Genomic DNA, 13794 nt, shown 5'->3' with positions numbered 1-13794 from the left:
TCAAGCAGATCAAGAAGGACAAGTGCAGATCAAGCGGGACAAGTGCAGATCAAGCGGATCATGCAGGAGATAACCATATCAAATAATTTATTATAACTTATGAATGACAAAATCAGTTCAAAACTACAGATCATATATTAAAACAATAAAAATGACACTTAGATATCTAAACAAATATCTTAGATGTTATAGGATCGGCCGAAATGGCTGTAAATGTTTTAAAAGATATTTATACTTTTTTATTTTCTTATTTAAAAAAATTAAAAATTATATGACAAAAAATAATAAGTAGAGAATGATAATTTTGTATTGTTAAAGTTGTAAATAAAATAAAATAAAAATATTGTATTCATAAAAGTAGATAAATATATTTTTAAAGTTATGTGTTATAACAAAGTTATTTATTGACCAAACAAAAAAAAACAAATCAACGCCACCAAATGTTGGCGGGTGAGATTTTCATGCAGATCTCCTGCTTTTTCCACAAAAAGACAAAAATGGTTGGAATGGCATGCAAAATAAATGCAGGAGAAGATGCAGGATAACTAATATGCAGATTGTACTGCATTTGTTTGTCATGCGAACGGTAAAAGCAGATCAAGCGGTGCAGATCAAGCAGATCATGCAGATCAAGCAGGACAAGTGCAGATCAAGCGAATCATGCAGGAGAGATGCAGATCATGCAGGAGAGATACAGATCAAGCAGAACAAGTTATATTTCAAAGTTATGAATGGCAAAAGCAGTTCAAAAGTGCAGATCATATATTGAAACAATAAAAATTACACCAAAATATCAAAACACATAATAAAAAATACATTAACAAAGGTAAAATAATTTAATGATTTGCCTATAACATATCGGCAATGTTGTCTCTAATGTTTGTCATATGATCTCCATCAGCCATATTTGTTGTCTCCATGTCACTTATATCACTTTCAGAATCTTCGTTGCTGGTATTTGTATGTACCATTTCTTCAACAAAATCTTCATCAAAATAATTTGAAATTCTGATAAAATTATGCAATCCCATTGTAGCATTTACCACTCTTTTTTGAACTGCGATATCATATCTCGGAAATTCACTCAAAATCCTCCATTTCTTCTTCCAAACTCCAAATGTCCTTTCAATAACGGAACGTAGAGATGCATGACATTGATTAAACAGTTCTTGTTTATTCTTAGGAGGAGGACCATTGTTGAAATGAGACATGTGATACCTAATAACCCCATTCTGAGAAGATCTATATGGAGCCAAAAAAACCTTGCTTATTTGGATACCCAGAATCAGCTACATAATACTTGTCTCCTGGAGGCAAAGGAAAATCAGAATCACCATCTTGTGCCATCGTGAGAACTGCTGTATCGTGACATGATCCGGGTGCTCCATTCCAAACATATGTAAACAACATATTGAGATCACATATCGCCATGATGTTAAATGATGTCCTATCATGTCGATTCAAGTATATTCCTTGTAGTTCAGGCTTCACTTTAACACATACATGAACTCCATCCACAGCTCCTACAAATCCACTAAAATATGGACAATATCTTCTGTCCATTTGCAGCCTTTCAGGAATTCGAAGTAGTTTTCGTCTTGTTGGAGTCTTAACATAATCACAAGCAAGTAACTCTGTCGCCCTAAGAACTTCAAAAAAATTTCTATTCACTGTCTCTTGTGTCCGTCCAAACCGTAATCCAACATCTCTTTGAACTTCATTGTGCCCACAAATTCGCAAAAACATTGCCACACTCTCTTCAATGCTAACATTAAGAGTGGGATGTAAACCATATTTTGATTCCAATATGTCACATAAAGATCTGAAAACACCAAGAGACATTCGTAGTAACTGAAGACACGCAGCATCATCTTCTTGTAGTCGACGCCAAATATTTCTCCATCCTAAACCACCATCGGTTTGAGCTGCTCCTCTTTCAAAGAAACGATTGTAATAACTCAATGATGGTTGAATTATTAACTCTTCAAATTGCTCATTTTCTAAATTCCATAACTCAAGTCTTTCATCGTGATTTAGACTGTGGGGATTTTGTGATCGCAACTGACATATACGAAAAGCCTGAAAATTTTAACCACAAAATAAAAAACTAAATCAATGAGAAATATCCTTAATCAAAAATACAATACATAACAGACATTACAAAAGAAAATATGAAACAAAACATAACGACTACAAACAAAGCACGAATCTTATTAAGCTAGTTATCCGATGTGGAATCACTTTCTTGTGTTTCATTTAGATTTAGTCCTCGTTCAGTTCCCCAGATATTGAATAATCCTCCTCGTCTTCGTGGACGTGATGCTTTACTTGTAGAAGCATAGTTCGTGAATTCCGGTGAAACTCCTCTGATAACATTCTCGGAAACAGGAACTTTCTTTTCACGTGTTGTAGTTTGTACTTCTGTTTCTAGGGAAAATCCATGTTGAACATTTCTCGGAGGAATATATTGTGGAGCATCTTGTGATGATCCCCATTGATGAGTGGTCGGTGATGATCCCCATTGAGGAACAGCAGATGTAGGACCCCATTGTTGAGTACTTGTTGATGAACCCCATTGTTGAGAATTTTGAGGCGCACCCCATTGTGGAAAAGGTTGTGTACCCCACTGCGGAGCATTTGGCGGTGTACCCCATTGTGGAGCATTTGGCGGTGTACCCCACTGCGGAGCATTTGAAGGTGAACTCCATTGCGGCGCATTTGGCAGTGTTCCCCATTGCGGGGCACTTGGAGGTGTTCCCCATTGTTGAAAACCAGAATTCCATTGCCCACAAGTTGGACTACCAAACTTTTGTCCAGATTCTAACCGCTTTCCCACGAATTCGCCGTCCGGTGTATATCCACTAAGAGCTTGTAAAAACTTCAACTTATCTTCTATGGTTCTTTCGGCTCTGTCAATAAAGTACTTACGCCAAAATCTTTCTTCTTTAAATGCATGAATGCACGCCCAATAGAAATTGGTGTCATTTGGAAGATCCATTGATTCGAATATCTTCACCGCAGTATCGAATTCATTGTAATCATCTTCGTCAAAAGAATTTGGACGTAGTTGTTGCAGACTTTGGCGCTGAAACTCTCTAAAATCCGTCATCGTATCTGTCAAAGTTGTCTCGAATGATTGTTTTCTACGACTTCCTTGGGATCCACTCCTGGCAGCGATCCAGGAGGTTCCTGCACCTCTTTGTGAACTACTTCCACGCCTTAGTCCACTTCGTTGTTGAACTCTAGAAGTAGGAATCTGAAAATGATCAGCAGCTGGTGAAGAATTCTGACGCAAATTCTCACGGGTGAACTGATTTGAATGACGCAGGAGAGAACGAGATCAAGTGGATCATGCAGGAGAGAACGAGATCAAATAATTTATTATAACTTATGAATGACAAAATCAGTTCAAAACTATAAATCATATATTAAAATAATAAAAATGACACTTAAATATCTAAACAAATATCTTAGATGTTATAGCATCGACCGAAATACATGTAAATATTTTATAAGATACTTATACTTCTTTTATTTTCTTATTTATAAAAATTAAAAATTATATGACAAAAAATAATAAGTAGAGAATAATAATTTTGTATTGTTAAAGTTGTAAATAAAATAAAATATAAATATTGTATTCATAAAACTAGATAAATATATTTTTAAAGTTATGTGTTGTAACAAAGTTATTTATTGACCAAACAAAACAAAAAAGCAGATCAACACCACCAAATATTGGCGGGTGAGATCTGCATGCAGATCTCCTGCTTTTTCTACAAAAAGACAAAAAATATTGAACTGCATGCAGATCTCCCGCTTGAACTGCTTTTGCAAACAGAAAATGGTGAATGGTGAATGGTGAATGCAGTGCGGGAGAACTGCATGTGCAGGAGATCTGCACTTGTCCCGCTCCTCCATTCGGACACAATTAGCTTCGAATGGTAAAAGCAGTTCAAGCAGTGCAGATCAAGCGGATAATGCAGATCAAGCAGAACAAGTGCAAATCAAGCGGATCATGCAGAAGAGATGCAGATCATGCAGGAGAGATGCAGATCATGCATGAGAGATTTATATCAACCGAATTATGCGTGAGAGATACAGATCAAAGCAGATCAAGTAAATATCAAAGCATATCAAGTAATTTATTATAGTTATGAATGACAAAAACAATTCAAAAATATATAATATATATTTAAATAATAAAATTACACTAAAATACATAATGTATAAACAAATATAAACAATATCGAAAAATATTGTGTGTTTGTCGGTTATTAGACATAATATCTATAAATTAAAAACGACACAAATAATATTAGTGTGAGATAACCATTAACAAATTAGAGAAAATTATATTATTAAGTATGTTATAACAATTTTATCATATTATGTATTTACAATTTTTAATGGCAAACTTTGTGAACTATATTTATATGAATAAAGTGGAAGAAACAAAATCTATATATGTATAGTTTTTGAATATATTTATTAGAATAATTATTATATATAAGGTAAAACTACATCTATAAAAATTAGATTTATTACTTTAGTTGACTAATACAAAATCATATTAATTTTTAATTAATGAAATATATTTTATTAATATTTATTGTATATTTTTTCTTAAATAAGTATTATCATATATATATACTTTTTATTCTAATTTAATACATACATATATTAAATACGAACATATAAAGATGAGAAATGGATCCCTTTAAAAAAATAGATCCCTTTTATCATTTTGATTGACACATATTATAAGAGAGGGTATGACAAACAGCTTCAACGTGGAGTGTGCGAGAGTGAATATATTTTTAATAGTTGGTGTTATTTAATTATAGAGTTTCAATTAAACTAATTTAGAAACAAATCACCTAATGGTAAGAAAAAATAAAAATAGTTGAACAACTACAAAAGTAGAGTAAATTGCAGGACATGCAGGACAACTGCTTTTTAGCAGAAAAGGACAAAAAAAATTGGATATGTGCAGTTCTTATATCCTGCTATTTAAATTGTTATTAAAAAGATGATTGGCAATAAATTACAGAGAAAAGGCAGATGCATATGATCTGCTTTTATATTGCCTTCCCATTCACACACTTAATATGCAGTTTGAACTGCATGCAGATTACTAATGCAAAGAAATTTATTGATCTGCAAAAACTAAGCTTCGAATGGTATGCAGATCAAGAAAAGGCAAATCAAGAAAACGCAGATCAAACCCCAAACACAGATCAAGCAGAACAAATGCAGATCAAGCAGAACAAACGCAGATCAAGCAGAACAAACGCAGATCAAGCAGATCATGCAGAACAAATACAGATCTAATTCGTTAAGCTAATTTTAAAAATAATTTTATAAATTAAATATCTAAAACAAAAATACAAATTCTTATGAATTATTATTTTTATTAATTTAATAAATATAAATAAAATTTAAACATTATATAAAATGTGAACACAATTACAAAAAAAAACGAAAACAAAAAAAGTATTATGATTCTAATAAATATATTGAAACTTAAAAATTACATAAAATTCATTAAAATGGCAAAGAGTATTCCATTTCCCTTTAATTTATAGTCCAAATTAAAATCAAACTATGATCCAAAGACGTTAATTAGGGCTGGACATAAAATCCTTAACCTGAATTTCTTTCCAAACTCGAACCGAAAAAATGACTTGTATCAAGTCCAAAATGTAAAAAAATACATGAATGGGTTTTGTAGGGTATTATAAAACATATCTGAACCGAAAGTGTTATAAACTGTCCCAAACAGGTGAAAAATCTAAAAAATATCTGAAAAAATGATCTGAATAATATGTAGGAGCAAAAAATATCTAAACAAAATACAACTTACTATATATAAGTAATAAAATCAGGTATAACATACTGAAACTAAATTATAAGAAAATTATGAATATACCAAAAATATATATATTATTTACTATAGTCTGATTTATTTTATTTACTTAGTGTATTTTATTAGTATATGTGAAAATACTAAAAAACGTTATCTTTAACGAACAAAAATAATATGTAAGCGCAAAAAATATGTTTGATATTTTTCATTGTGCATGCATTCATTAAATTTCTAGTTTTAGTTTTAGTTGTTACAAGTTTTCCAATATATGTAATCAATATATGAATTATCAATAACATGCATGAATTCATTTACTGATTTAGTTTTTATACACAACCATTAATTTATTTATTTATTAATCATCAAAAATAAAAATAAAAATAATTATAAGATATATGTTTTATATTTTTCAAAACACTATATTTGATTAATTAGTGAAGTTATATATTTTTCTATTATATAAAAAATAACAGCATAAATAGTTATTATATAAAAACTATGAATATGTGATGATAATATAAATAATTGTATATGAAAATATTATAGTATATAATATATCTTTACAAAGTGAAAAGATAAACTATTAAACCATATTTGAGAATCTTTAGTTTGAAAAAACATAATAAGTAGTTAATTAATAGTAGACAAAATAAATATTTAACTAATTAAAAAAAAAGAAAATAAAAGTCAAAATAGGGATTGGTCACCTGTATCACCACCGCTCGTTTCTTCCTTGTACATGCAGGACTTGTATTAAAATGTTCTGCATACACTCCATAATTATTTTATTTTTTTTTCTTGTCCTGCCTTTAAAATAGTGAATGGATACTAAGGGTCTGACTGGTTTAAACGCAGCGGTTGCGGTTGCGGCTGCGGGCGTTTGCGGATGCGGGTGGTTGCGGTTTCTAGCGGTTTTAAGAGATTTGTACGACTGGTTCTGCGGTTAGAAATTGGTGCGTTTGCGGGATACTTATGACTGGTTAACTACCAAATACATCAGCGATTTAATAATAAATTAACAATATTTACATTTTATATAATTATAAAAATATCAAAAATCATAATATTATAATAAATATGTAAATTATATTTTCAAAGTTATAGTTTTAATTTTTTTAAATTATAGAAAATATTTTTATTTTAAAATTTTATAATATTAATTAAAATATAATAGATATATTTTAGTATTTTTATAATTCCATTTTAAAAAATTTATTTTTATTTTTATTTTTATTTTTGTATTTATATGATTTTTTAAAAAAAAAAAAAAAAAATTATCCTCCCGCAACCGCCCGCAACCGCAAACGCTAGCTGGAACCAGCTTTTGATTTTAAGAGGTTTGGAGCGGTTTGAAGCGATTTGTAGCGGTTTGTATGATTGTTTCGAAACGCTGTCAACCGCTACCAATCGCAAAAGCTACGTTTGCGGGTGGTAGCGGGAAAACCAATCAAGCTCTAATTGCAGATTGGACTGCGTAACATTTTCTCTTGCTTTTGTTCTGCTTTTTCTCTACTAATTATTTTATTATTTTTTCTTTTTCTAAGAAAAAATACTGGGATTTATGCAGATCATCTTTTTATTACTTCACTAAAAATCATGTATAGTATTTACATTGATATAAAAGCATATATACTATAGATCATATTATTTTTGTTCTTGATAATAAGTAATATACTTTAGAAAACTAATAATTGTTTATAAATCATTATTTTATTAAACTTAGTATAATATTTGGTAATTTAAAATTTATTATCAGTATTTAAGAACTTGTATTTCCAGTTTAGATATTTAATTTTTATTATTTTTATTTTTAAGAATTTAAACAAATATGATAATTTAGTAGGTTTCTTTATCAAACAAATTTAGAATTTTTTGTACAGTCTTGCTTATATGATTAGAAATCAGATTTATTAAAACATAAATATATATATATATATATATATATCTTATTTCTAACTTTTACATTTGCTTTGTATAGTTTTGTTTATATGATTAGAAATCAGGTATATTAGAACATAAATATATTTTTTTTATTCTAACTTTTAACTATAACATTTTCTCTTTTGTTTAACTATTAAAATAAAATAATAAAATAACAATATACCGTAACCATATTCATATACTGCAGTTTCTTAAAAGTTATATATATTTGGTTTGTGTATTTATATTTTTTTATAATTTTGTCGCAGTCTGTTATACATGTTACTTTTTATATAAATTAGTTTAATAAATTTGTTCATATACTTTCATATTTGATACTTCATATTTAACTGCATATAATTACTTATTCATACACTTTCATATTTGATAATTCATATTTAACTACATTTATGCATTTTTATATTTTTGAAATTTTAAATGAAGATTTTGTTGATACAATAACATATATATATATATATATATATAACCTCACAATTTCAGTTTTATAGCTGAACCAAATGGTAAAAAAAAAACTAAAAATCAAATAAAGATAAAAAAAGTAAGAACAAAACAAAAATACTCTTTATTATTTTTGTCAACATGATATTTATTGCGTATATATGATAAGTTTTACTTTTATTTAGATATTTAATTTCATGAAAAAAACAAATATTTAATTAAATACAATAATTTATTATATTAGATTGATATGCATTTGTTCTAGTTGATCTGCATGATCTGCATTGTTCTGCATGATTTGCATTTGTTCTGCGTGATCTGCATTTCTGTTTGATCTGCATTTTTTGATCTGCGTTACCCATTCGATGCCAAAATATTGAACTGCATGCAGATCTCCCGCTTGAACTGCTTTTGCAAACAGAAAATGGTGAATGGTGAATGGTGAATGCAGTGCGGGAGAACTGCCTGTGCAGGAGAACTGCACTTGTCCCGCTCCTCCATTCGGACACTAAGATTTCGAATGGTAAAAGCAGATCAAGCGGTGCAGATCAAGCAGATCATGCAGATCAAGCAGGACAAGTGCAGATCAAGCGGATCATGCAGGAGAGATGCAGATCAAGCAGGACAAGTTATTTTTCAAAGTTATGAATGGCAAAAGCAGTTCAAAAGTGCAGATCATATATTTAAACAATAAAAATTACATCAAAATATCAAAACACATAATAAAAAATACATAAACAAAGGTAAAATAATTTAATGATTTGCCCATAACATATCAGCAATGTTGTCTCTAATGTTTGTCATATGATTTCCATCAGCCATATTTGTTGTCTCCATGTCACTTATATCACTTTCAGAATCTTCGTTGCTGGTATTTGTATGTCCCATTTCTTCAACAAAATCTTCATCAAAATAATTTGAAATTCTGATAAAATTATGCAATCCCATTGTAGCAGTTACCACTCTTTTTTGAACTTCGATATCATATCTCGGAAATTCACTCAAAATCCTCCATTTCTTCTTCCAAACTCCAAATGTCCTTTCAATAACGGAACGTAGAGATGCATGACATCGATTAAACAGTTCTTCTTTATTCTTAGGAGGAGGACCATTGTTGAAATGAGACATGTGATACCTAATAACCCCATTCCGAGAAGATCTATATGGAGCCAAAAAACCTTGCTTATTTGGATACCCAGAATCAGCTACATAATACTTGTCTCCTGGAGGCAAAGGAAAGTCAGAATCACCGTCTTGTGCCATCGTGAGAACTGCTGTATCGTGACATGATCCGGGTGCTCCATTCCAAACATATGTAAACAACATATTGAGATCACATATCGCCATGATGTTAAATGATGTCCTATCATGTCGATTCCAGTACATTCCTTGTAGTTCAGGCTTCACTTTAACACATACATGAACTCCATCCACAGCTCCCACAAATCCACTAAAATATGGCCAATATCTTCTGTCCATTTGAAGCCTTTCAGGAATTCGAAGTAGTTCTCGTCTTGTTGGAGTCTTAACTTAATCACAAGCAAGTAACTCTGCCGCCCTAAGAACTTCAAAAAATTTCCTATTCACTGTCTCTTGTGTCCGTCCAAATCGTAATCCAACATCTCTTTGAACTTCATTGTGCCCACAAATTCGCAAAAACATTGCCACACTCTCTTCAATGCTAACATTAAGAGTGGGATGTAAACCATATTTTGATTCTAATATGTCACATAGAGACCTGAAAACACCAAGAGACATTCGTAGTAACTGAAGACACGCAGCAGCATCTTCTTGTAGTCGACGCCAAATATTTCTCCATCCTAAACCACCATCGGTTTGAACTGGTCCTCTTTCAAAATAACGATTGTAATAATTCAATGATGGTTGAATTATTAACTCTTCAAATTGCTCATTTTCTAAATTCCATAACTCAATTCTTTCATCGTGACTTAGACTGTGGGGATTTTGTGATCGCAACTGACATATACGAAAAGCCTGAAAATTTTAACCACAAAATAAAAACTAAATCAATGAAAAATATCATTAATCAAAAATACAATACATAACAGACATTACAAAAGAAATTGTGAAACAAAACATAACGACTACAAACAAAGCATGAATCTTATTAAGCTAGTTATCCGATGGGGAATCACTTTCTTGTGTGTTCATTTAGATTTAGTCCTCGTTCAGTTCCCCAGATATTGAATAATCCTCCTCGTCTTCGTGGACGGGATGCTTTACTTGTAGAAGCATAGTTCGTGCAACCAAATTCCGGTGATACTCCTCTGATAACGTTCTCGGAAACAGGAACTTCCTTTTCATGTGTTGTAGTTTGTACTTCTGTTTCTAGGGAAAATCCATGTTGAACATTTCTCGGAGGAATATATTGTCGAGCATCTTGTGATGATCCCCATTGATGAGTGGTCGGTGATGAGCCCCCATTGTGGAGCAGCAGATGTAGGACCCCATTGCTGAGTACTTGGTGATGAACCCCATTGTTGAGTATTTTGTGGCGCACCCCATTGTGGAACATGTTGTGTACCCCACTGCGGAACATTTGGAGATGAACTCCATTGTGGAGCTCCTGGTGGTGTACCCCATTGTGGGGCATTTGGCGGTGTACTCCACTGCGGGGCATTTGGCGGTGTACTCCACTGCGGAGCATTTGACGGTGAACTCCATTGCGGTGCATTTGGCGGTGTTCCCCATTGTTGAAAACCAGAATTCCATTGCCCACAAGTTGGACTACCAAACTTTTGCCCAGATTCTAACCGCTTTCCCACGAATTCGTTGTGTGTATATCCAGTAAGAGCTTGTAAGAACTTCAACTTATCTTCTATGGTTCTTTCAGCTCTATCCATGAAGTACTTGCGCCAAAATCGTTCTTCCTTTAATGCATGAATGCACGCCCAATAAAAATTGGTGTCATTTGGAAGCTCCATTGATTCGAATATCTTCACGGCAGTATCGAATTCATTGTAGTCATCTTCGTCAAAAGAATTTGGACGTAGTTGTTGTAAACTTTGGCGCTGAAATTCTCTAAAGCCATTCATTGTATCTGTCAGGGTTGTCTCGAATGATTGTTTCCTACGACTTCCTTGGGATCCACTTCTAGCAGAGCCCCGAGAGTTTCCTACACCTCTTTGTGAACTACTCCCCTGCCTTAGTCCACCTCGTTGTTGAACTCTCGACGTAGGAATTCGAAAAGGATCAACAGCAGGTGAAGAATTCTGGCGCAAATTCTCATGGGTGAACTGATTTGAAGGATGCATTCCATCATCAATATTTACGCGATAAACTTCTTCATTTTCTTGTGTCTCAGGAACCTCAGTGTGTTGCATATCACCACCATATGTTTCAGAGTACAAATGGTCTTCATCGTGATTTTGGCCATCATTCATCAACTCTTCTCTTCTTTGGTGCAAAGAGTATTGAGACTGTGATTGGGCGTCATATAATATGAAACATCTTTGCATCACCTCCCAAAGCTCTGGCGGCTTTCGTTTAAATCATTTTACGATCCTATCTACCTGTTAATAAGATTATGTAATTTTTAGCTTATAAATATTATAGCTATGTTATTTATTAATATATTTTGGGTGTAAGAAATATTGTATGTACTTACTTCACGATCTTTCCACCATGAATCAGACGCGGATATCACAGATGTAATGGGATCAACCGAAATGCCCGTAGAATTTTTCATAAGATGCTTGTACTTCTTGTATTTTCTTTTTAGCTGATCAAGTTTTTCTTTGAAGAACCGGTAGTTTACGTTACAATTAAACGTTTGGTTGAACTTAGCAACGAGAAACTCTCTACCAGCGGGTGTTGGATCTTTGAAACGGTAATCACCCATGGCAATTGCTCGATCGTACAACTCAATAAATACTCGTTCTCGGTTAGGATTCCATCTAAAATTTTCTTCCCTCTAAAATTTTTTTTAAAAAAATCAATTATTTTACTTTACTATTAACTATTCTACGACATTAAAAAATTTATGAACTACTTACCCGTGCCGACGTTTCTGTAGGTAAATTTGCATCATCTTCATCAGAAAATGTTGTATTTTGTCGGCGATTTGACGTCATATCTACAGTTTAAAAATGACTAATATTAGTTTCGTTGATTAAAAGTAATGAAATCTTTATTATTTGGTTGACTAAAAAAAATATAAATAGATAATGATGAGGAATTGATCTTTTTATCATTCCATTGACACATTAATTTAAATTAAAGTTTTATCCTCATTTGGTTGTTAGTTTATCTCGTGCATGTATTTTCTCTTTTCAGGTATTTAAGTTTCTTTTTCTTGTCAACAAGCTTAATATTATTGATCTCATAAGGCCATATCAACACGTTTATTGTTTTCAAACTAAAACTTGAATAAATATATAAATTCAGTTGAATTATAAAAACTATTAATAATATGTGTCTATATATCATCACAGATGATTAATACTTTAACGTTTGATTCTATTATTTTTATTATTCTATTCCGTATTTAACGATTGAACTTTAGTATTATTCTCAGATTATCAGTATTTTGAAAAGAAAGATAGAACACTGTTCAATAAAATATACTAGTCCTTTAGAAAAAAACAATAAATATACATACATAATAATTAAATCATAACTATTTCCATTTCTAGCATTTATATTAAAGAGTATACTAAGTTGCTATTAAAGGTTCAAAAAACAAAAAAATTTGAAAATATTTCAAGAATACCATAATACTTGGTTAAGATCTTTTGCATCATATTTCCTTAAGCCATTAGAAAGGTAGAGTTTGTGAATGTTCAAAAAAAAAGGTAAAGTTTGTGATGTTAATTGTTTTGGATTCAAGTAAGAATTAAAATAAAATAATATTTGTGAATCATCATAAAATTCGAATTTAAATTATGTTTATGAAGGTTATTGAATTTCAAAAATATTTTGTATATTTTATAAAACAAAACAACGTTTCAAGATATTTTTATTATTTAATATTATATATAATTGTATAGTTTGTCACAACAGTTTTATTTTCATTTTAATGGGTTTTGTTACATCTTATATCTCAAAGTTTAGTATTACGTATACTACATACTAAATTATTGGCACAATAATCCTCAACAAAATGGACAAAGTAGACAATACCATTTTAACTACTAATTGATGTTTAATAATAATGTATAAACTAAAAGAGATTGTTACCTTTTTTGGCAGAGGTGTTCTTGATGTAGAAGAACAGTGGGGAAGAATATGGATCACTTTCTGTGGAATAGTAATGATAACAGAAAAAAAGAGATGTTATTAACAGATGAAAAATAAAGTATTTTAGTTAATTTAATAAATTACAAAAACATGCTAACTGAAATATTTGACGTGCAACTATAAAAATATTTATACAATATCTAGCTCTTACTATTTTAATTATTATCTGATGTTCTACCAAGTCTAAAAATAATTTATAGTGGACACATTAATTAAAATATAAACTAAAGAAGAGTGTTAGCCCTTTGTAAACAAAAAAAAACTAGAGGAGAATGTTTACCTATTTG

General features: G+C 31.1%; 3 protein-coding genes and 1 pseudogene across 3 annotated transcripts; all 4 read right to left on the bottom strand.

Annotated features, from left to right (window-relative positions):
• Positions 1–848: 848 nt before the first annotated feature.
• LOC111211340 lies at positions 849–2068 on the bottom strand (annotated as a pseudogene).
• A 150-nt stretch (positions 2069–2218) lies between these two features.
• On the bottom strand, positions 2219–3921 carry LOC106350198. The gene is made up of 2 exons (XM_013790113.3): positions 3883–3921; positions 2219–3310 (listed from the first exon to the last, which is right to left on the bottom strand). The coding sequence occupies exons 1-2, from the start codon at positions 3919–3921 to the stop codon at positions 2219–2221; spliced, it is 1131 nt and encodes a 376-aa protein (XP_013645567.2).
• A 5054-nt stretch (positions 3922–8975) lies between these two features.
• Positions 8976–10005, bottom strand: LOC106350196 (putative nuclease HARBI1). The gene has a single exon (XM_048775762.1). The coding sequence runs from the start codon at positions 9725–9727 to the stop codon at positions 9002–9004; it is 726 nt and encodes a 241-aa protein (XP_048631719.1). The 5' UTR covers positions 9728–10005; the 3' UTR covers positions 8976–9001.
• A 564-nt stretch (positions 10006–10569) lies between these two features.
• Positions 10570–12110, bottom strand: LOC106350195. Its single transcript, XM_013790111.1, has 3 exons — positions 11877–12110; positions 11552–11688; positions 10570–11452 (listed from the first exon to the last, which is right to left on the bottom strand). The coding sequence occupies exons 1-3, from the start codon at positions 12108–12110 to the stop codon at positions 10570–10572; spliced, it is 1254 nt and encodes a 417-aa protein (XP_013645565.1).
• Positions 12111–13794: the final 1684 nt, after the last annotated feature.

Source organism: Brassica napus, chromosome A1, assembly GCF_020379485.1.
Source record: "Brassica napus cultivar Da-Ae chromosome A1, Da-Ae, whole genome shotgun sequence".
Taxonomy (NCBI): Eukaryota; Viridiplantae; Streptophyta; class Magnoliopsida; order Brassicales; family Brassicaceae; genus Brassica; species Brassica napus.
The sequence above is the reverse complement of the archived record's forward strand: the minus strand, read 5'-3'. Positions and strand labels throughout refer to the sequence as shown.

Coding starts and splice junctions, on each gene's coding strand:
- LOC106350195 (XM_013790111.1), bottom strand. CDS start 12,110: ATGGGTGATTACCGTTTCAAAGATCCAACACCCGCTGGTAGAGAGTTT. Junction 11,689..11,876: donor CATGGTGGAAAGATCGTGAA/GTAAGTACATAC, acceptor GCCCAATCACAG/TCTCAATACTCTTTGCACCA. Junction 11,453..11,551: donor GAGACACAAGAAAATGAAGA/AGTTTATCGCGT, acceptor TGATCCTTTTCG/AATTCCTACGTCGAGAGTTC.
- LOC106350198 (XM_013790113.3), bottom strand. CDS start 3,921: ATGGAGGAGCGGGACAAGTGCAGATCTCCTGCACATGCA. Junction 3,311..3,882: donor GCAGATCTCCTGCACATGCA/GTTCTCCCGCAC, acceptor CATTCAAATCAG/TTCACCCGTGAGAATTTGCG.
- LOC106350196 (XM_048775762.1), bottom strand. CDS start 9,727: ATGGACAGAAGATATTGGCCATATTTTAGTGGATTTGTGGGAGCTGTG.